The 22,213-nt window shown below is 53.6% G+C and overlaps 2 protein-coding genes across 5 annotated transcripts in view; one reads left to right on the forward strand and one right to left on the reverse strand.

The window, feature by feature from the left end:
* The window catches only part of ACAN (aggrecan), a 37,082-nt gene extending 34,319 nt beyond the window's left edge, over positions 1-2,763 (forward strand). For 2 of the 3 annotated variants that reach the window (XM_041752883.1, XM_041752884.1), the window contains 3 exons: positions 233-377; positions 1,192-1,374; positions 1,990-2,763. In XM_041752883.1, coding sequence (XP_041608817.1) covers positions 233-377; positions 1,192-1,374; positions 1,990-2,066 — 405 coding nt within the window. In that variant the 3' untranslated portion in view covers positions 2,067-2,763. The remainder of the gene's footprint in view (positions 1-232; positions 378-1,191; positions 1,375-1,989) is intronic. The other variant, XM_041752885.1, reaches the window with a different exon arrangement.
* Positions 2,764-4,552: 1,789 nt separating this feature from the next.
* HAPLN3 (hyaluronan and proteoglycan link protein 3) lies at positions 4,553-21,812 on the reverse strand. Of its 2 annotated transcripts, none has more exons than XM_041751913.1 (5): positions 21,557-21,812; positions 12,491-12,673; positions 8,658-9,026; positions 6,502-6,804; positions 4,553-5,658 (listed from the first exon to the last, which is right to left on the reverse strand). In XM_041751913.1, the coding sequence occupies exons 2-5, from the start codon at positions 12,624-12,626 to the stop codon at positions 5,366-5,368; spliced, it is 1,101 nt and encodes a 366-aa protein (XP_041607847.1). In that variant the 5' UTR covers positions 12,627-12,673; positions 21,557-21,812; the 3' UTR covers positions 4,553-5,365. The 2 variants fall into 2 exon arrangements, with proteins under 2 accessions (XP_041607847.1, XP_041607846.1); XM_041751912.1 differs by lacking the exon at positions 21,557-21,812 and adding an exon at positions 16,022-16,155.
* Positions 21,813-22,213: the final 401 nt, after the last annotated feature.

The raw sequence follows: 22,213 nt of genomic DNA on the forward strand, positions 1-22,213 counted from the left end.
TCCCATGGCGCAGCAGGAGGGAGAAGCCTAGGGAGACAGTTTGGACTTGGGAGCCATGTCTCTACCACAGGGTCCTATCCAAACAAGGGAACATATGAGACCAGCCCCTGCTGGCCTGACTGGAGGAGGAGGGGCATGGACTCTCACCATCAGGGACTGAGAGGGCGGGGCCAGGCCTAGCTCCTCCAGGCATCCTCACCCCTGCCTCGCCCCCACCCCACCCCCCCCACAGCAATTTGAGAACTGGCGCCCCAACCAGCCCGACAACTTCTTTGTCAGCGGAGAGGACTGCGTGGTGATGATCTGGCACGAGAAGGGAGAGTGGAATGACGTGCCTTGCAATTACTACCTGCCCTTCACGTGTAAAAAGGGCACAGGTGAGCAGCTGCCCCAGAGGGGCCCTGCCCGGATAGAGTCACAGAGTCAAGACATTAGGCTCCTGCTGTGAGACCTGGGGCAGGTGTCCTGGCTGAGGAAGTACCCTCACCCACCCAGCAGGCAGGGCTCTGGTCTGGGAGAGCGGGGGGCTCTCCCAGGATCCCCTCATCCCAGGGCCAATGGCAAAAGCCGCGCCCACTCCTAGAGAGGGTGAAGGTCATAGGCTAGGGGACAGACAGGCCCCTACACACACAGTTCCCCTGGGTGCCAGCACAGAAAGTCACCCACAGTGACTTTTCTGGGTGAGGAGCCCCCCTCTTTATGGGGTCCCCTAGAGTGTCAGTTGTCAGGTCCCGATCCCCAGCTTGGAGTCTGTGGACATGGAGGTGCTGGTAGAACAGGCCCCTCTTGTTCCCTCTCCTGGCCTTGCACCCTGCCCAGGCCTCCTTCTGTCCCAATGTTTTCATAAAGTCACAGCCAATCTGCCTGGCTCTTGCCCCCTTTCCCACCTTTCACCCTTCCTGTTGTCTTTCCCTCATCCCCTCAAGACCCTCCTTTTATTCCCACCCTGCTGCTCTAAATCACGGAGGAACCCAGACATCAGAACCCGTGGTTTCCAGACTTTTAGTTCAGCATGAAAATGCCTCTTTGCCAGCAGCCAGGGCTCGTGGCCAGGTGTCCAGGTGCGGTGCCCCTTCCTTGGGCTCTGGGCTGTCTCATCACAGCCAAAGGAGGGCACACGGGCTCATCACTTGCCTGGGTCATCTCGGGGGACCCTCCCAGAGCCCTTTCTCAAGAGCTTGTGCCCCTCAGTGGCCTGCGGAGACCCCCCTGTGGTGGAACACGCCAGGACCTTCGGCCAGAAGAAGGACCGCTACGAGATCAACTCGTTGGTACGGTACCAGTGCACTGAGGGCTTCGTCCAGCGGCATGTGCCGACCATCCGGTGCCAACCTAGCGGCCACTGGGAAAAACCTCGCATCACCTGCACAGACCGTGAGCACTGCCACCCCCACCCCCCACCCCTCGCTGGGCACAGCATTCCATCCCATGACCCTCTGGGAGGGAGGGGTCCTGAACACCTGCTGTCTGCACTACCCCTGGGCTCATCACACTCACTCCCTCGGCCCTCAGGGCAGGCTCACTTTCACTGAGGACAAGGAAAAAGCGGCTGGTCTGCTTTCCTTTTCAACACTCAAAGCCCCTTTTAGCCCAAACTGGTGCCAAGAAAAATCAAAACCAGGGATGTCCAGGTGGCTTAGTCGGTTAAGTGTCTGCTTCGGCTTGGGGCATGATCCCAGGGTCCTGAGATGGAGCCACCGTATCGGGTTCCCTGCTGAGCCTGCTTCTCCCTCTCCTGCTCCCCTTGCTTGTGCTCTGTCAAGTAAATAAATAAAATCCTCTTTAAAAAAAATAAAGAAAAGAAAAATCAAAACCAGAAAGTGGGTAAAGCCTCAGGTTACTACTTAAACCCATGGTTTCTGCAGGGAGGGGAGCCAGCAGAGGAGGGACAAGTGGGGAAAGTTAGGCTGCTCTCCCCCACCACTGCCATGCTTCCTTCCTTCGGAGCTTTCAAGTATTTGAGATTTTGCGGTCTCCCTTCCCCCCCAGCCTCCACTTACAAGCGCAGACTACAGAAGCGGAGCTCACGGGCCCCATGGAGGAGCCACCCCAGCACAGCCCACTGAGAGGAGCTTCCAGGACGCACCCAGGATGCTGAGCCCAGGAGCCCCGCCAGGCTGACATCCCACATGGATGGTGTCCTCTTCTTGCCGCTTTCTGTCATATAAGGAATTCCATTAAAGAAGGAAAAAAAAAACAAATCCCACATTGTGTATGCACCCACCTCTCCCCACCCCCACCCCCAAATCGCCAAAACCGCATCTGATTTTTCCCTCCTCGATGCCAAAGCAAAGCAAACCTATTGTAAGCCATGGACTGAGTTTAGAGACATTTCTCCAATCTCTCGTTGTGCCTTTCCAGGGACCAGAGCAGGGACAGGGGGAGAAGGGGAGGGGTTAAGTTAAATAAAGAAGATTATTTTTTGTTTCCTGACTTTATCCAAGAGCAGTGCAATCGTTGGTTCTTTCACTCCAGGAAGAGTTAGGGAGGAGGGAGGAAGGGGCATGAGGAGCTGGTACCTGACCGCAGCTGAATGTATTGGATGAGGAGCCAGGAGGGCGGCACCATCTGTGTCAAGAAGAGGCCTGAGGGCGAGGGGGCGGCTTCCACTCAGAGTGAGGGGGCAGGAGAGAGCCATCGAGGGATCTTCCGTTGTGTGGGGGTCGGGTTCCCTCCCAGGATCCCTCTTCCAGTGTCCACTCACCCAGGTCTGCCACCCTGAGCAGGTGTCCATCTCCGGCAGGGCTGGGTTGGGGGAGTGCCGCCCCGCCCCTCCCCCCTCCCCCACACCCCCGGGACCGTGCAGGCACCAGAGTTCCGTGCACCTATTTATATTTTTGAAAACTGAAGATTATGATAATTATAATAATAAAGACATTGGAAGAGATCTATTTCTTTTCTTTTCCCTTTTTTTAAAGAGAAGGCAAACAGGATCTGAGGTCTACAGAAGGGGCTCTTAGGAATGGGGGGGTAGTTGGGACGTGTTTCAACCCAATGACCCAAACTAGGTGAATCTTTTCTGTTCATGAAGCCTGGAACAGTCACACCAGTCACACCAGTACAAATATGTTGTACTTCATATTTTTGTGAAGGTACCTGTGCATTTGATGGAGTGTGTGTGTGTGCAACAGCCAATGGGTTTTGTGTGTGATTTATGAGTTGGCACATTGTCAAAAGACAAATGAGACATCTGGTTACTTGGCATAGTTTGGTTCTTTGATAGCTCATGCTCATATAGGGAATGGTTGGTACAGTGAGTCAAGAGCAGAGGTAAGGGGCACCTGGGTGGCTCAGTGGTTGAGCATCTGCCTTTGGTTCACGTCGGGATCCTGGGGTCCTGGGATCAAGTCCCATGTCAGGCTCCCTGGAAGGAGCCTGCCTCTCATAAATAAATAAATATCTTTTTTTAAAAAAAAAGGAGAGGCAAAATCAGGATTTATAAGAGGGAACACAAAACAGTTGCAGACAGCCTAGGAACAGTGAATCTTGCTTATGCATATTTGTGGTTAGCTAGTTCGCTGGCCACTTGCAAGAAGGTCTGGGCATCCTGCTCTCAAGAATGGTGAAGGCTATAGACGAAAACAATTCCAATTGCTCTCCAAGAGACCTTGAGATTTTGAGCCAGAATGTGCATTGGCCGGGCATTGGCCCCCCACTAGCCTGCTCCTTAGGAGGCCAGGTAGGTGCCACCCTGCTCATCACTTGCTCAGTGGGCCCTGGTGACTGTGTTTGTGAAGGCGTCTGGGTGCCAGCTGGTGCATGCTGGTGTGAGTTTGCTGGTATCTTTTTGGGTGTGCTTATGTATGCTGAGGATTCACTGGTGACTAGATACATGTGTCCAGATTCCCTACGAGTCTGGAGGCAATGAGTGGACAAAAGTAGGAGGTCCAGTGATGATCACATAGAAGGGGCTCAATAATTAGGTAATGAATGGATTCACTGGTGAGTTGGGACTGCAACTATGTGGTGTTCAAACTTGAGTCTCCATCAGAATCAAGAGGATTTGTGATAACAGTTTCTCACTGAGAGAACTGAAGTTTGGCAGGTCTGGGGTGAGGCCCAGAGATTTGCATTTCCAATAATTTCCCAGGATTGCTGCCTGGCCACATTCTGAGAAGCAGGGACCCCACGTGAAAAACTGACTCTGTAACAGTGTGGACGGCAGAGGAGTGCCTGAGCGGAGGCAGGTCTGGTTTCCCAAAGCTGGGGTGGGGACAGGGGGCGGAGGGGGAGACACAGGGCCTATCTCTGAGATCCCCTGGGGCTGGGGTAGGGGACAGTCACGGCCTCCTCTGTGTCCTCCAAGGCACCTCCTAGTGTTCTGGGCTGACACTGACACCCAGACTGGGAGGGGAGACAGCAGGAACACAGGCCGGATCCTCCCACTGCTAGGCCAGCCACCAGAGGCAGGTCTCCACCATCAGGCAAGCCAGAACCACAGCAGCTTGCAGGTGCAGCCCATGGAGCTCCCCAAAACAGAACTCCCCACCACTCTCCCTGGGGAGGGAGCTGGGCCCCAGGACTGAATGAAGCAGAAGGCCAGACACAGGGATGGGGGTGGGTGGTCACAGCACCATTTATTGTCCAGAGAAAGTACAGACACCTGAGGGCCACCCCCTGAGCAGGGAAAGATGAGAGAGAAAAAAATACACTCTTCGGAGAGAGAAGGAAAAAATGGAGAAATTTTTCAGTTTCCTGGGACTTCACATAGAAGTCTAGGGACCCGCTTCCAACCCTAGCTCCACAGCTGTGCTGATCTGGGCCAGCTGCTTCGCAGAGGAGGACAGGAGGAGGAGGAGGTGGTGGTGGAGGAAGAAGAAGAGGAGGGGGAGGCAGCAGCAGAGGCAGCAGGAGACCATAATGTCCAGGGCCCAGCTCCAGGGCCCCCCTGGACACCCTCCCCTCCCCCAGCCTGAGAAGAAGGAGGCAGGAGACTATGATGCCCAGTGCCTAGCTCCAGGGGCCCCCTGGCTACCCTCTCCTCCCCCAGGTTGAGGGGGAGGGGGAGCTGCAGCCACCATGTGTCACTGTCCGCTCTGGGCACCAGCCTCCCTGGAGCAGGGAGCAGGGCTACATTCGGTGATGGTAGAAAGCACTTGTGGGCCCATGAACCTCCAATGTCCTAGAGAGAGGCAAGAGGGATTCCTAGGAGAGCCTTGGGGTGTCCACCTGAGCAAAGGGAAGATTTGGAATGTTGGATTTACAAAAAAACAAACAAAAAGCAGTAATTAAAAAAAAATTAACTTGACAATAAAAACAATACAAAAAACTTGCCCCAAGCTGCCAGGGAAAATGAACCACTCAATAAATAGAGCCCGAGAGGGGAAGGACCAGAGGGCGGCGCAGAGCCGGCGTGGGGACTAGCTCAGGAGTAGCGTGGCCGGTAGCAGTAGACGCCATACTCCCGGCTCTGCGGGTCTGGGAAGCCAAAGCTTCGGACCCCAGGCTCCAGGGGCCCACAGTTGGGACGCGGGTGAACAACAGGGTAGCGGGCGCTGCCATCTGCCAGCCAGCCAGCATCACAGCGGTCCAGGCCACGGAACTTCCAGGCAGCAAAGAGTTGGCCCACCTTGGCGATCTGGGCACCGTCTTCCTGGCAGGCCTCCTTTGCCTCTGCCAGGGTCAGCTTCTCAGGGTGTTCTAGGTAGTACACCTGCCCTGTGGGAAGGTGGGGCGTGAGGGTTAGGCACTGGGTGGGGGGGAGGCAGCCAGAGAGGATAGTAGGGCCTGTAGGAACGGCAGCCCATTAGACCTCACCAAACAGCCCTGGCGATCAGGAGCCCAGGGAGACATCAGGCTGTGGGCATTTGCCATGGATGCTTCTGGGAGGTACCTTCCCCATTCTGACCCCCTCTCTGAGAGCTTCATCACCCCTGCTATGGGGCTGGGTCCTTCCTGTCATGTCTGTACTCTACCTCACTCACCCTGGGTGGGCACCCCACCTAGCCTGGACCAATCAGGGTCTCTTGCCCACTCAATCATTTACTGAGTACTGGGGCACTCAGTTGGCTCAGCTAGTGGAACGTGTGACTTTTGATCTTAGGGTTGTTGAGTTTGAGCCCCACGCTGGGTGCAGAGATGACTTAAAAATAAAAGTTAAAAAAAAATCATTTACTGAGTACCTACTATGTGCCAGGACACTTTTCTGAATGCTTGTGATGTGACAATGAACCAATTTCTGTTTTTATTTATCTTCCCCTAAAATGATCCTCTTCACAAGGACGGGCTGTGCTTTATTTGTCTATGATGCCCAGCACCTAGTCTTGGCCCCAGCACGAGTAGGCTCTCAAAAAATATCTGATGAACAAGTAAACCAGTGATTGGTGTGAAGCAGCAGCAGAGCACTCAAAACTCTGCCAGACGTGGCTCCAATGCCTTCAATGCCTACTCCAAGCCTCCAAGAGAAGGTGCCAGCAGGGTGGACAGAGACCTCTCTGGATCCTAACACTTCCCAGATGCCACCCTCAGACCCCCAGGCCTGTGCTTGGCCAGTGCACTCACCCCTGAGGGCAGGAGCAAAGCAGAATACATCATAGCGGTGCAGGCGGTGGTGACGTGGGCCGTAGCTGCGCACACCAGGCGCCAGGCCCAGGCCACCGCAGGGCTGCCGGGCCAGTGTGATGGGGTACTGCACCGAGGCGTCCTGCAGCCAGCCTGCATTACACCAGTCCAGGCCCTCCTCCCAGGCCCGGAACAACTGCTCGAAGGATGCCACCACCGCATCCTGCTCCTCACACGCCCGCTGGGCCTCATGGAAGTTGAGCTGATAGCGCCCCTGAGGGTGCTGGTAGGGAAAGACCACACCTGGGGAGGGAGGAGAGAGAGGGGCTTGAAGGGGGTGGGCAGGGAAGGATGCCCACTGGGAAGGAGGCTCCCCTATGCACACAGAGAAGCAAACCTGTCATCTCCTGTCCATTCTCCAGGTCCAAAGCAGAGTCTACGTCTGCCTTACAGCTCCCTCCAAGAACCAGGCTGGCACACAGCAGTACTCAGAAAACATTGATTAGCTTGTTAAGGTCATGAATGAATCAGCCAATTAACGTCCCAACTCTAGAATGGGAATGCCACCTAATTCACAGGGCTGTTGCAAGAACCCCAGTGCTAGGGTCTCAATGTGTCCCCTTGGCTCATGTGCTGAAATCCCAAGGCCTAAGGTGATGGTATGAGGAGGTGGGGCCTTCAGGAGGCACTTAGGTCATGAATGAGATTAGTGTCCCTCCATAAGAGATCCCACACAGAGATTTCTCCCCGCTTCCACCATGTGAGGACACAGAGAGCAGTCTGTGACCTGGCAGAGGGCTCTCACCTGACCATGCTAGCTAGCACCCTTCCACCCCAATCATATCCAGCATCAGGGATGAGGAACAGGACCCCTCTGGTCACCATCTGGACTAGATAGGTGGATGCTGATGGTAAAAGTAAGTCCCTGACTTGCACTTTATCCTCATCTCCTCACAAGCAGGTAAAGGAGGCACTCATTTCATACTGTAGGGGATGGGGTGTCTACCCACCCCACCCACAGCTAGGGCAGGGTGGGCCTGGAGCCAGAACACCGTTCTCTATCCATCCCACCTACTCCCTAACAGGTAGGAGAGGTATGAGGACACATAGCCCCATCCTAGAGAGAGAGAAGGTCAAAGTCACTAGAGATCACCCACAGGAGCCCACACACAAGGTCTGGCTGGTTTGGAGACCATTGAGCTGTGATTGTTTTTTCATGAGAAGATTTTTACATAAAAATCCAGAGATTAAAAAAGAAATCCAGAGATTTTGGGGTGCCTGGGTGGCTCAGTGGTTGAGTATCTGCCTTCAGCTCAGGGTGTGATCCCTGGGGGTCCTGGGATCAAGTTCTCCATCAGATTCCCCCACTCTGTGTCTCTGCCTCTCTCTCTGTGTCTCTCATGAATAAATAAAATCTTTAAAAAGAGAAATCCAGAGATTTCACAGAAAAATATATGCTCCTCTTATCAAATCAGAAAACCTGGCTGTGTGAGTCTGCTCCTGGCCCCAAGTAAGGCACTCCTCTGGGACATGATGAGGGCTCAGCCGTGTGTCCAGGTGCCCACCACTCCTGCCACCCACACTGGGCGGCCCCCTTGGTTTGTGCTGCCTGCAACCCTACTGGAGTCAAGGCAGGGTTGCAGTCCTCCTGTTTTCCTCTATCTAAATAAAGTGTGAGCCAGAGGGAGTATTGTGTTCTAGAGACAGACTGCCTGAGGTCAAACTCCTACTCTGCCATTTATGGGCAGTATGGCCTTAGGGAAGTTCGTTGACCTCCCTGTGCCTCTGTTTCCTCATCTGTAAACCGGGGGTGATGGGATGTCTGGGTGGCTCAGTGGTTGAGCATCTGCCTTCAGCTCAGGGTGTGATCCTGGGGTCCTGGGATCGAGTCCCACATCGGGCTCCCCACAGGGAGCCTGCTTCTCCCTCTGCCTGTGTCTCTGCCTCTCTGTGTCTCATGAATAAATAAAACCTGTAAAAATATACATATTAAAAAAAATAAGTAATTAAATGGGGGTGACGATAGCAGTAGCGTCCCCATGGGGTGGTTTCAAGGACCACGTGCTGGTCTGAAGCACAGAGCTCTACACGGTTTCTTGGGGCCCTCTCTCTCCATAGCCCACGCCCCCCATATCCCCCTGCGCATGGGGCCTCACCCCGTAGCTCCAGCTCCACCAGGCCACTCTGGTCCTCCAGCCCATCAATGACCTCACAGCGGTAACGCCCAGAGTCCTCCAGCCGCAAGTCCCTGATCTGCAGCGACACTTCGCGCTCCCCGTTCTGCCACAGACGCACCCGGCCTCGGTAGTCTCCGAAGGAGCGGTGCCTCTGCCCGATGGCCACCAGCACATCCTGCTCTGGGGCCCCATTCTCTGACAGCTTCCACCACTTAATGCGTACAGTCCTCGGGGCCAGCAGGGTCGGCTCGTAGTGGTAGTGGCAGGGCAGGGTCACTTGGGCCCCCTGGTGGGAGAACAGGGTCTCCTCGGGCGTCTCTACCACCAGCTTCACCCCATTGAAGACGCCTGCAAGAGAGGAGGTGCCAATGGGGATCTGCAGCAGCACACCCGTACCCCTGCAAGGGCCACCCTGAGCCTCATCCCCGGCTTCTGCCAGGCCCAGCAGTTGCCCATTGCAAGAATGGCCGTAATGCTGCACCCACATGCTCTGCATTGTGACTTTGTGGCCCCTATCAAGAGGGGACTCTATTTCCCCTCCCCCTTGGCTGGCCTTGCCACTTGCTTTGACCAAATGAATGTGACTATTCCACTGTGCCTGCTCTGAGTCTGGTTTCCATGAGGCTCTGCTGCTTTCACTCCATGACAACAAGCCTGGGCTCACCTGCTGGAGAAGGAGAGCCCACGTGGAGCAGAGACAAGCCTCACTGACCTGTCCTACTGACTGCAGGCACAATTAAGTCAGTGAGCACAGCTGGGACCATGGACATAGAAGCCAGTCCAAAATGCTGACCCATGAAATCACAAGCCAACCCCCCCACCAAAAAAAAACAAAACAGCTGTTGTCTTAAGCCATTAAGTGTGTTGTGTGTAAGCAGCGAATTGACATAGCAGGCAATATGAGCATCCCCGTATCAGGCAGCTGGCTAGGACTCAGATCTCCCTGGGGTCCTTCCCTGCCATGCTGGCCACAGGAGAGCACAGCTTGCCCTTCACTTTTTGTCTCACCATTCTGATGTTCCCGAGATACCTAGAAACACAGGTGAGATGCGGCAGGACTGCTATAGGAGACCATACAGTAACAACGTACAAATAAACCCAGAGCCTACCATGGCGGCACAAGCACCAGGTTTATGGCTGAAGCTGGCTCATCTTTAACTTGAGACCCCGTACAGAGGTCTCACTATCTCATGCTCTTGGGCCTGGACTTAGACCCCTGGAGGTACAGGGTGGGGGAGAAGTGTAGTCTCCAGGGTAAGGAGATAGGAGGCTCCCTGCAGAGGCTTTCATGCTGGAAAGGCCAGGAGCTCTGGTGCAGTGGTTGTCAAAGTGGGGTTCCCAAGGCAGCAGCAGCAGCAGCAGCAGCATCACTGGGAACTTGCTAGAAATGCAAACTCCCAGACCCCGCCCCAGACCTCCTGAATCAAAACCTCTGGGGGTAAGGCCCAGTGATCAGTGTTCTAACAGCTCTACAGGTGGGTGATTTTGCCAGTCACTCAAGTTGGAGAAGCCTGCTCTGGACAGGCTGTAAACACAGAGGCTTGGGGACCACAGGCCTGGAGTCAGAGAAGCCCGGTTTGAATCTTGCCTCCAACTCTCCACAAGCTAGTCTAGTCTAGAGAAAATCAGCTGATTCTACAAACCACTCTCCTTATTTGTAGCATGGGGTAACATCGGTACCTATAGCTGGCTGTGGTAAGTCTCAACACAGATAAGTGTGACACCTGGCACATGGGAAAAGCTCAACAGACATGAGCCAGGACTATCATGTAGTGGCTTTGTCCTTTGTTTTCACCTAGTACTCTTTTTTTTTTTTTTTTTTAAGATTGGACTTATTTGAGAGAGAGAAAGCACACAGAGCAAGAGAGAGAGCATGAACAGGGGTGGAGGGGCAGAGAGAGAGGGAGAAGCAGGCTTCCAGTGGAGCCAGGAGCCCAACGTGGGACTTGATCCCAGGACCCCGGGATCATGACCTGAGCCGAAGGCAGACACTCAACCACTGAGCCACCCTGGTGCCCCTCCTTCATGCTCTTTAGTAAAGCTGTGTTTGAAGCTTTAACCCGAAGACGATGAGAATGTTTAGCTAAATCATAATGTTTCCGTATGACAAAACACTATACAGCCAGGTAAGATAACCTGGCAGCTGGATATCCACTCACCGGCCTTGGGAGAAAAATTGCATTCTATGAAGTGACACGGAGATTCCCAAACCACATGTAGAGCAAGAAGTTAAAGACAATTTTCTCAATCCTATATCAAAGGCTGGAGGGAAATGTTAGTAAGGTTTCCTCCAGGTAGGGGGGATTATTTGTGATTTTACACATATTCATGGATAGAAGTGGTAAAATTATGGGTAGAAAGTTTAAGTTTTTAAGTTTTCTTGAATCTCATTAAAGTGATTATTGGGACACCTGGGTGGCTTAGTGGTTGAGCATCAGCCTCTGGCTCAGGGTGTGACCCCAGGATCCTAGGATAGAGCCCTGCATTGGGCTCCCCGCGGAGAGCCTATTCTCCCTCTGCCTGTGTCTCTGCCTCTCTCAGTGTCTCTCATGAACAAATAAATAAAATATTTTTTTAAAATAGAATAAAATCGTGATTATCTAACAAAATAAACTCGGTGGTGGGCGGGGGGGGGGGGGTGGAAGCCAAATAATGATGCCCCGAGATACCCAGGTCCTAATTCCTGGAACCTGTGAGAGTTACCTTCTATGGCAAAGAGACTAAATTAAGGATTGCAGTCACAAGTATCTTCTTAGAAGGGGGCCAAGTGAGATGTGACCCCGGGGGTCAGAGACTGCAGTGACACAGCCACAAGCCCAGGCCCATCAGCAGCCAAAGGACACCGGGAGAGGTAAGGAACACATTCCCCCCACCGCTACCCCCAAGAGCCTGAGGGAGGCTGGGTGGTGTTCATCAAATCAACCCTTCCACAAGCAGATCTCAGCACGGGTTCTGCAGATCTGTGTGCCCCGGGAGACTGGCTCAAGTCTGTGAGCTTCGCTGTCCTCATCTATGAAATGAAATAATCCACATTATGTGCTTTCGGGGCTGCAAGGACAGCCGGCACCAGCTTGGCCTGGTGGAGTCCTCACCGTGCCGGCTGTTAACCTTGCCCATATATCAGGCTTTTTGTGAGGATTGTCTGAGGCAATGCTGGGAAGGCAGCTAGAAGTGTGCCTGACACAAAGTAGGTGCACAACTGCTAACTAAAAAGTCACCTGCCCAAAGGCGCTGAGGTGGCTCAGCCAGTTAAGCATCTGACTCTTGATTTCAGGTCATGATCTCAGGGTTATGGAATCGAGCCCCACGCTCTGCACGGAGCCTGCTTGGGATTCTCTCTCTCTTTCCCTCTCCCTCTGCCCCTCTTCCCCAAAAAAGTCACCTGCCCAAAGCCATGTAGCTACTAAGTGGCAAAATTAAGATTCAGACTCACATCTGTCTAACCTCAAACATCCTTTCCACTTGGGACACCAGGCAGGGGCGATCACATGTAAGTTGGATCTTGGAAAATGGGCAGGAGCGTCCCATTTTGGGAGCATCCTTAAGTACAGAAGTGATTGTCTTTAAGCACATTTGGCTCCGATGCACTCCAAGCCCAAGGGACTAGCAAACACAGAGTAACTGAACCATCCCTTGCACTCGTCTTAGAAAGGAGCCTGGCCTGCTACAAGGGCCCAGACAGGGAAGGGGCTACTGGCTCCACACCCCATCCCCTGTCCCGGCCTGGAACCTGCATATCACAGCAGGATCCAGGAAAGGTCTCGGTCACCCGTGGAACATGGAGCCAGAGCCAGAGCCAGGAGGCTGCCCACCTTCACTGTGGCCATTGCCCAGGTTCCAGCCATTGGGATTGTTGGAGTAGTAGAAGCCATTGTAGAAGGGCAGCCCGGAGATGCAGGGCAGCAGGAACAGCAGGACCAGGAGCAGCAGGCCCATGACACCAGGCATGGCCACAGGGCCAGCGTGTCTGGGGCAAGGCTGGAGTCTGGGGCAGGCTGGAAAGAGGAGAAAATAAGCCAATTAGAGAAGCCTGCTGCAGGGGGCCCGGGGACCCCTGGGTTCCAGCACTTGTTCACTAGCTCAGTGGGTGATTATGGAGCATCTTCTGCCTGACAGGCCCAGGGGACTGCAGGCCACAGGCAAGACGGGGCAGTAAGCAAGCCAACAAAGCCGAGGGAGGGGTTAGGAGGAGGAACCTAGTCCGCGGAGAAAATTATATAGGGCAATAGGACAGGATCAACAGTTTCAGATAGCATGTTTGAATTTGCAAGGTTGTGAGCAGCATTTTTTTTTTTAATTTATGATAGTCACAGAGAGAGAGAGAGAGAGAGAGGCAGAGAGATAGGCAGAGGGAGAAGCAGGCTCCATGCACCGGGAGCTTATGATTAGTCACACACAGAGAGAGAGAGAGAGGCAGAGACATAGGCAGAGGGAGAAGCAGGCTCCATGCACCGGGAGCCCAACGTGGGATTCGATCCCAGGTCTCCAGGATCGCGCCCTGGGCCAAAGGCAGGCGCCAAACCGCTGTACCACCCAGGGATCCCGTGAGCAGCATTTTTTAATGACATCGAGAAAACCAGACGACACAATCTCAGGATGTATTTGTTTAGTGAGAGGGGTTCTGCATTGTGGAGCTTCTGTTTCCATCCAGAGAGATCTGCAGGGGTGACGGGGAAGTCACAATGCAAAATTTGTTTCTTACCCTGAGTCAAGGTCAAAAAAATTTTTAAGCACCATGCTTAGGGTACTTCTAGGGGCCATTCTGGTTTCAGAGGACATGCAAATAAAACAGGCAGCTAGCCCATGGGCTATAGTTGGTTTATTTGGTTTTTTAAAAATATATTGCATTTCAATATTATATGGTGATTACCAAGTTTTCTTGGCACGCACACCCTCTCCTCCCTTGCTGTATTTTGCAACCAAGGCTAATGCCTCAATCACCTCCTCCTCACCTTCCCCCCCCCACCCCGCCCCTGCTCATTGCCATTTGCTGAGTGCTTAATGATTAAAAGACCAGCAGCCTTGGAGGAACTCTAGTGCAGAAAAGGGACAGAGTCCTGGGCAGAGAGTCACGAGCTATATGGGGAGTGTAGACATGGGGTACAGAAAAGACACAAAGGCCCAGAGACCAAAGAGAACACGTGGTGGGGTGGGCGGCGGCGGGGGGGAGGGTTCTGGGAATGTGCTGGAAATACTTCTTTTGTGTGTTTCTCTGCCCTGATCCTGGGATGGCTTCTCCCAGCACCCTGGCCTCCGGCTTTCAGTGGGATTCAGCCCCGGGGGGTTGGGGGAGGCACCCACAAGAGATGGGCAGGAGGGAGAAGCTTCATCTCTGGAATACTGTGTCTCCTTGTGACCACAATCCTGTTGGCATCTCCTCATCCTCACCCCAGCACCTGCTCTTGTGAGGTATGTAACACTGTTCCCTCCCCTTCTCCCTCTGCACCCCCAGGCTTCGAAGGGTGACTGCCATTGCTTATCTCTATGTCTTCTACCCCCTCGTTCGATGCCCCCATCCCTGAACTCTAGAAGCCAGCCATTCCTTCCTTATTAGAGTCTCTTTATTGGAACCACCCAGGGTGAATTCTGCTTCCTGCCAAAACCCTGGCTGATAAAGGGGAGAGGTGGTGAGAGGGGTCAGCAGGCCAAGGTGAGCAGCTAGATGCCCTTGGGTATCTGGCCCAGGCTTTTCCTTCTCTCCTTGGTCCCAAAGGCCCCGGGGTGCCAGTGGTGGCCTTAAGCAGAAGAGCCACAGGATCAGAAGAACATCTCAGAAGCATGCCTCTAGGGACAGTGTTGACGGTGAACCTGGTGGGGCAGAAAGGCCAGGGTGGCAGCAGGCATCTGGAAGTACAGCTATGATTACCATGTAGCAATGTGGAAAAATGCTTAGGGTATAATTTAAAATGGACAAAGCAGAACACCAGAATTGCCCCTCTGCTATGACTGCAAGCCTGTGGCCCCATGAATGCCTGTTGTATGAAAACCAGAATGGAGGGAAGAGCAAAGAGACAAGGGAAGGAGGAGGGTGGGAAGGGAAAAGAAAAAAAAAGAAAAGAAAAGAAATGAGGCGCCTGGATGGCTCAGTTGGTTAAGTGTCTGACTTTGGCTCAGGTTGCAATCTTGGGGTCCTAGAGTTGAGCCTCACATCAGGCTCAGGGTAGGCAGGGAGTCTGCTTGCCCCTTTCCTCTCCCACCTGAACCTGGCTCGTGCTCTCCCTGTCTCTCTCAATAGATCTTTTAAACAAAAAAGAAAGGTGAGGAAAGCATGGAATCTGTAAGGAAGGGTGGTGAGATTCGAGCAGAGAACCTTCTTGTTTCCGAAACAGGAGCCCTTGCTGGAAAGGAAGGAGCAGATGTAGAATAAGCTGACAGGTAGAACCCATTGCTCCCTTAGGCCCCTTGTGGAGATCCTGAGGCCCAGACCCACCCTCTGTGCCGTGTACTACAGTAGGACACTGCCGGCCTGAGGTCTCACTTCTCATCCAAGAGGAGTCCTCAGGCGACACCCATAATGCCTCATGGGGACTTGGATCTGGGCAGCCCAATCAGACAACCTGATAAAGAAGTTCGGAGGTAGGAAGATCTGGGTTCAAATCCCATCTCCACTACTTACAAGCCTTGTGATTCTAGGCAGGTTTCCTCATTTGCGAAATGAAGTTCATAAAACTCACCACCACATATTTTTCACCCATATGTCTACCTCTTTCCTATGGTAGCCTGGTTCTAGATAGCGCACGATCAGTCAGCTGAAAGCTGTATTTGCAGTCTCCCTCTACAGCGAGGAGAGGCCGTGGGACTTGTGCTGGACCATGTCAGGGAGCAGAAATAACAGGTGCCTCCTGCAGGTCTTGTGTTAAAACAGGGATAGCTCTTCCTGGTATTCTCCTCCTCCACCTGCTGGCCACCAGAGTAGCCACCTTAGTCTCAGAAATGTAAACCATGGGTTGAATGGCAGAGCTGCCCCATCAGCCCTGGAACTCCCCCATCTGCACTGTGTCATGAGAGAAACAAAGTCTTATCGTATTTAAGTCACCACGTTTTGAGTCTCTTTGTGAACACAGCTTAGCCACACTTGGACTGCAATCATGGGCATAAAAATAGTAACAGCTGAGTTTAATGAGCACGTACTACCTCATTTACTCCTTATCACAATGCCTGGAGGTGGAACCTCTTAGTATCCTCATTTCACAGCTGGAAAAACCAAGGCACAGACATATTAAATCATCTGGCCAAGGTCATACAGCAAGGACATGGTGGAGTTGGGATCTGAACCCACTCCAGCTCCAGAGCCTGGAATGACCATGTCAAATTCAGGGAGGTGACATGTGCAGAACACACACCTCAGAGCCTGGTACACAGCAGGACCTCATCGGAGATCATTTCTTTTCTCTTCCTGAGGTCTCTCATCTGGAACCAGGAAGGAGAATGAGGACCAAGAGGCTGTTGATATTGAGCTGGATGTCACAAGGCCCACCTTGTCCCTGGGCACCCGCAGCCTCCTCACAGCAGTTCATCAGGCCCAGATGCCCTCCTATGAGAAAGGGCTTCCCTGGGATGAGCAAATGGAGGTGTTTCTGCCACTTATGTGCCTGAAACAAAGTGCATATTTTTGCATTAAATGCATTAAAAAATAAGGTGAAGGGGAGAATAAGGTTGGGGCCAATCATTCAAAACCTATGTGAGGCACCTGCATGGCTCAATGGCTGTGCATCCGCCTTTGGCTCAGGGTGTGATCTCAGAGTCCTGGAATCAAGTCCCGCATTGGGCTCCCCACAGGGAGCCTGCTTCTCCCTCTGCCTATGTCTCTGTCTCTCTCTCTGTCTCTCATGAATAAATAAATAAAATCTTAAAAAAAAAACATGCAGCTTTGTAACCAGAGTGTTAATAAAACCAGGAACAGTCCTAATAAACACCACCAGGGCTGTTCACTCTCCACTGACCTTGGCACCCAATGCCCTTTGCAGCCCTCAGCACAGGGACAAGTGGTTCCTCCTTTGAGATGTAGGTTTCTGGGGGCATTGGATTCCAAGAGAAACCAGAATTAAGAATTAAGACTCTGATCCATCCAAGGTGGAGCCATCTTCTTCAATCATTTTTGTTTTTTAACTCAAGGGAAATGTCTTTGCAACTTCATCATGCGATTTCTATATTTATCAGAAAACTTTGTGAGAAGCTGCCAAACAGGCACCTCTCTCTCCCCAAACCTATTGCATCCTTGAGTTGAGATGGTGCAAGTTTGGATCTTGAGAGCTGGGACAGTTTGGTAAGAAGGGATGCTGTATTATCCAAATCTATTTGGTTCCTGAGTTTTCAACACTGAACAGCAAGAGCCTGGATAGGGAGATACATTTGTATGTGTACTTTCTGCAGGACTGTCAGCACTTATCTTAAGGAATCCAGCACTTGCAAAAAGCTTCCTCTTTGATTGTGAGAAAGCCTGTTATGGCCGCTCCAATACGTCAGCATGTTGAGAAAAATCACTGCCGGACCAATGCGGTGTTATGCTGACATCAGTCCCCCATTGTGTTTATCAATTGTGATGAAGTCATTCATTCAGAAACGTGCACTGAGGCAGGAAAAACCATGGCATCTTCTGTGTCTTCCAGCGAGCTCCTAGGTACCCCTTCCCAGCCTCAGAGACCACACTCAGCACATGCTCCCAAACTTGAGCCTGGGCATCACTCACTCCGTCGGTTTTAAAGGGCTTCCATGTCCAACAGCTCCCTTGACCCTTCTAAGAAACCCTCCTCCCCCCAACTGCCAGTCAGCAAGAATTTTATTCTCCCCAATTAATCCACAGGTAAACAGAGGCACCAAGACATGAATTGTCCAAAGGTCACATGGCCGAGAGGGTAGAGGCAGGGCCCTGTTGTAAACTCTTCAGCCAGGCCCCTTGAGGATCCGTCCTATATAAGGACTGCCTTCCACGTGACAATGCATTTGCATGGATGATGTCACTGTCTATCAGTTTCACAATGTCAAAATTTTTATCTTCATTGTACAGACAAGGAAACTGAGGTTCAGAAATGCTAAGATTCAGGGTGCCAAGGTGGCTCAGTTTGTTGGGCATCTAACTCTTGGTTTTGGCTCAGGTCCATGACTCTTGGAGTCATGGGACAGAGTCAGATCCCGGGGCTCCACGCTCAGCAGGGAGTCTGCTTGAGATTCTCTCCCTCTACCCCTCCCCTCCCCGCAAAAAATTAATAGGAACACCTGGGTGGCTCAGTGGGTTGAGCATCTGCCTTTGGTTCAGGTTGTGATTCCAGGGTCCTGAGATCAAGTCCTACACTGGGGTCCCCACAGGGAGTCTGCTTCTCTCTCTGCCTGTGTCTCTGCCTCTTTCTCTGTGTCTCTCATAAATAAATAAATAAATATCTTTTAAAAATAAATTAATTAATAATTTTTTTTTAATTAATAAAATTTTTAAGAAGAAAAGAAATGCTAAGTTGCATGGTTAAGGTTACCCAGGTAATAGACGGGCTGGAACATGGCCTCACTCACTCAGCAAGTATTTATCGAACACCTGCCATGTGCCAGGCACAGTTCTCAGCATGCGGGAAACAGATCACAAGTCCTGCCAGAGCTTACATTCCAGGGAGGGAAACAGACACCAAATAGGATATGGGACATCCGTGTTGTCAAGGTGCTACATGTGATAGAGGAGGCTGAAGCAGGGGAGGGAGGTGCTTGTGGAGACAGGATGGATTGGGAAGGATTCCCTGAGAAGGAGACTAACTGAAAGTGTGAGCTTTGAGAATCCTAGGGAAAAGCATTCCAGGGGAGGGAACAGCCAGTGCAAAGGCCTTTGGCAGGAACAGTTTGAAATCCAATGAGGAGCAAGAGGGAGAGAGGTGGGACAATTTGGTTGTCCACCATGATGCAGCACTGAATGAAAGGCACTGACAGGAATCTGATTTATATTCTAAAAGAGCCATGCTGGCTATCTTCCTACCCCAGCTCCAGATAGTGTCCTCATCCTTGGCTCCTCCTTTCCAGCTAAAAACAGCCTTAGTTTTTGGTGTGTGTGTGTGTGAAAATAAGATTTTATTTATTTGAGAGAGAGAGAGCATATAAGCAGGGCAAAGGAGAGGGAGAAGCAGAGTCCACGCTGAGCAGAAAGCCTGATGTAGGCTCTATCCCAGGACCCTGAGATCATGACCTGAGCTGAAGGCAGATGCCTCACCGACTGAGCCACCCAGGTGCCCCCAAACAGCCCTAGTTCTCTTCATTACATCTGGCCCTTCTCTGGTCTGGACACCCACCTTGGTCTGCTCTCTGGTTTGTTAACACTACTGCGGGGACTCCTGGTTGGCTCAGTCAGTGGAGCATGTAACTCTTGATCTCAAGGTCATGAGTTCGAGCCTCATGCTGGGTGTGGAGCCTACTTAAAAAACAAACCACCACCACAAATGGAGAGGTGTGATTTGGTCAACACCCCTCTTTGCTGGATGCTAACCCAGCAGTCAGGCAACTTTAGAATGAGGGGAGGGGTGCCAAGAAAAACAGTGAGTTCTGAAGGAAAGATTGACCTTGTATCCAGGAGCTATGACCCAGGTGGAAGCTGGCCGTCTGCTCTTAGGCCTCTCTAGAGAGCAGGGGTGCAGCACACAAAGCCTGAGGTATCCAGTTAGACTTGACACCTGCTGGCTGGATGTTTTGATTTCTATGAACAGAAGTTTCCCTGCCTCCAGAGCAGACTAATAAGGAAGCTCAGGAGCTGAAGATAAATGACCATCCTGAACTTTAGGTGACAGTATAAAGCTGAGACCCAGGTGTGAGCCAGCAGTGGCAATTGCTACTTACTGCCACCCTGCCCCAGGCCCATTTCTGACCACTAACACTCAGGGAAGCCATGGTCAACCTCAGCTCCCTGACCCTGGCTACCCTGGCCTCCAGCCCCTCAGAGAGCTACCACAGAGGTGCCATCAGCTGGAAGGCCCAAGATCCAGTCCAACACAGTCATCTCGGCTGTGGGAGGCTCCCCATATCAGCTGGAGCCTTGCCTGGGCAAAGATACACCTGTACCCTGCTGTGTGACCTTGGGCAAGTTACTCAACCTCTCTGTGCCTCCATGTCCTCGTCTGGAAAAAAAGACTAGATACTCACTCTAGGGCTGTGATGAGGATTATATAAGATGAATCATGTCCAGCCCCAACATATGGCAGGTGCTCAAAAAACGGTTGCTAATACGTACTGGCAGAAGAACACAGTGGCAAATTTCAGGTTCTAGAATGAGACTGGTCACCAGGATTCAGCTCTGGTTCCCCCAGTTACTAACAGTCTATCAGTGGACAAGTCACTGAGCTTCACTTTGCTCATCTTGTAAGATGGGAGTCACAACAATTACAACCAGAAAACATTTCTGTAAAAATTAAGGGAGAGAATGTCTGCAAAGCACTTAGAATGCTGCCTGGCAGGAGGGTAAGCACTCACAAAATATTAGTGGTTATTACTATTGCTTTTTCAAAAAGATTTTATTTATTTACTGGAGAGAGAGAGAGAGAGAGAGAAAGTGAGGGAGAGCACAAGTGAGGAGGAGAGGGGGGAGCAGGCTCCCCCACTGAGCAGGGAGGGAGCCTGATGTGGGCTGGATCCCAGGACTCTGGGATCATGACGGATCATGACCCTCCGGGAAAGCAGACACTTAAAACTGACTGAGCCACCCAGGCACCTCCCGTTACTGCAGTTGTTAACAATTCACAACCTGCAGTCTCAGCTTATTTCGGTGGATCTTTCTCCCCTCTCACTGCCTAGAGCAGCCACTACTGCCTTCTCTTTACAGTTGGTGAAACTGAGGCCAAGGGTGGGGAGGTGAGTGAGGTACCAAAGTTGTATCTTTGGTAAACAGGCAGAGGCTGGAGAAAATCCAAGGTCCCTTGGCCGCCCATCCTTTGCTTTCCCAGCACCCGTTGCCTCCGCCCCCCTCCCCACAGCAGAAGGAGCGGAACCCCAATTCGGAGGAACTGGGGGGCGGGGCCCAGGCGCTCCTCACTTGTGAGGCGGAGAGTAGAGTTCCCCCACCCACCAGCAGGGGGCAGCATTGCCCTCCCGGTCTGCACCAGCCCCAGCTCCCGGTAAGGAGCTGGACTTCGGTGCCCGCGGTGCAGACGGGGCTCCTCGGCGCCTTAGAAACCCGCGGCCCCCGGAAAGCAGGAGCGGAGGTGTTTCCCGCCGGCACCCACAGGGCCTCGGGGGAGGCCAGGGCGCCTCTCCATCACCTGCCGCACGGAGCAGAGCCACGGCCGGGGCGGCGCGGGGCGGCGCGGGGCGGCGCGGTCCAGGCCGGGTCCCAGGCCGCGGGGGCACCGGGGAGTCGGTGGCACAGCCCGCGGGGCCCGGCGCCCGCGACGGTTCCTTGCCGGCCGCCCACCGCCCCAGATTTCTCCCCGTCGCCGCCCGCCCTCTGCGCTCCGCTCTCGCAGCCGAGGGAGAGACCGCGGGGCACCTGGGCCTGAAAGCGCCGGGCACCCTCCGCCTCTCCCTGGACAGCGGCGGGGGCGGCAGAGGCCAGGAGGCGCGGGTCCCGGGCTCCCGCCCACCCCGCGCCCCCGACTCGTGCGCGGCACCGTGCGCGGGGGCTGCGGGACCCCGACCCGACCCGACCCGGCGGCGGCCGCAGGGGCATCGGGTTTCGCGCGGCTGTGCCCCCTCGCGGCGCGCCCGCGCTGCTCCCCAAGCCGCCCCCGCCCCCCGCGCGCCCCCGCCCCGAGCGCGCCCCCGGGACTTCACGCCCCAGCTCCGCCCCGGCCCCGCGGGGCCCAGCGCCTCCCCCTGCCCCGACGCCGCCCCAGGAGGCGGGCGGGGGCGCAGGAGACCCAGAGGGGGCGGCCGGGCCCGCAGGGCGCCCCAGGAGCCCGCCACCCGCAGCCACGTACCGTCCCCAGGCGGCCCTTGACGGCTGCAGCGCTCCCAGCCTCGGCCGCCAGGGTCCCGGCCGGAGGAAGCGCGCGGATTTGGGGGATCCTGAATGCCCTGAGAGGAAGCGGCTGCGGACAGGCCCCCGCGATCCCGCCGGGCCAGCCCCTTAAAGGGACACACGCCCCTTTCCCTCCCGCGGGCTGAGCCCAAAGGAAGGCGTTGCTGCCTGCTCGGGCCGGCTCCAGGCGCGGCTGGGGACCAGCTCCAAACCTCAGAGAAGCCGGCGGCGCTGTGAAGGGAAAGACCAGGAGTTTCACGTCACATCTTGAAGAGGGTAAGTGGAAGATGGAAGAGGCGCGTTATTGAGGCGGGACGGTCCCATTAGGTCACTCCGGTTTACCAAAAACAGTGGGACTGAACAAGGGGAGCCCTCTCCAGCACTCTGCAAGTGGGCTATGGCCGGCCCCGCTTTCAGGAGCAGGAGGGCAAGCGTTCTGTAGGCTTACCCTCCATGTAAGGCAAGGGGGCCCTGTCCTCCCTCCTGCCCGTGATTTTAGTCATCATGAAATCTCCAGGCAGACTGTTAGGTCAGTGTTGGGCATAAGGACACAAGGACGCTGACCCTAGGAGGTGGGGTTTGAAACAGCGGTCTTGGGGGAAGGGAAGGCAAAGCT

The sequence above is a fragment of the Vulpes lagopus genome, chromosome 4, assembly GCF_018345385.1.
Source record: "Vulpes lagopus strain Blue_001 chromosome 4, ASM1834538v1, whole genome shotgun sequence".
NCBI lineage: Eukaryota > Metazoa > Chordata > Mammalia > Carnivora > Canidae > Vulpes > Vulpes lagopus.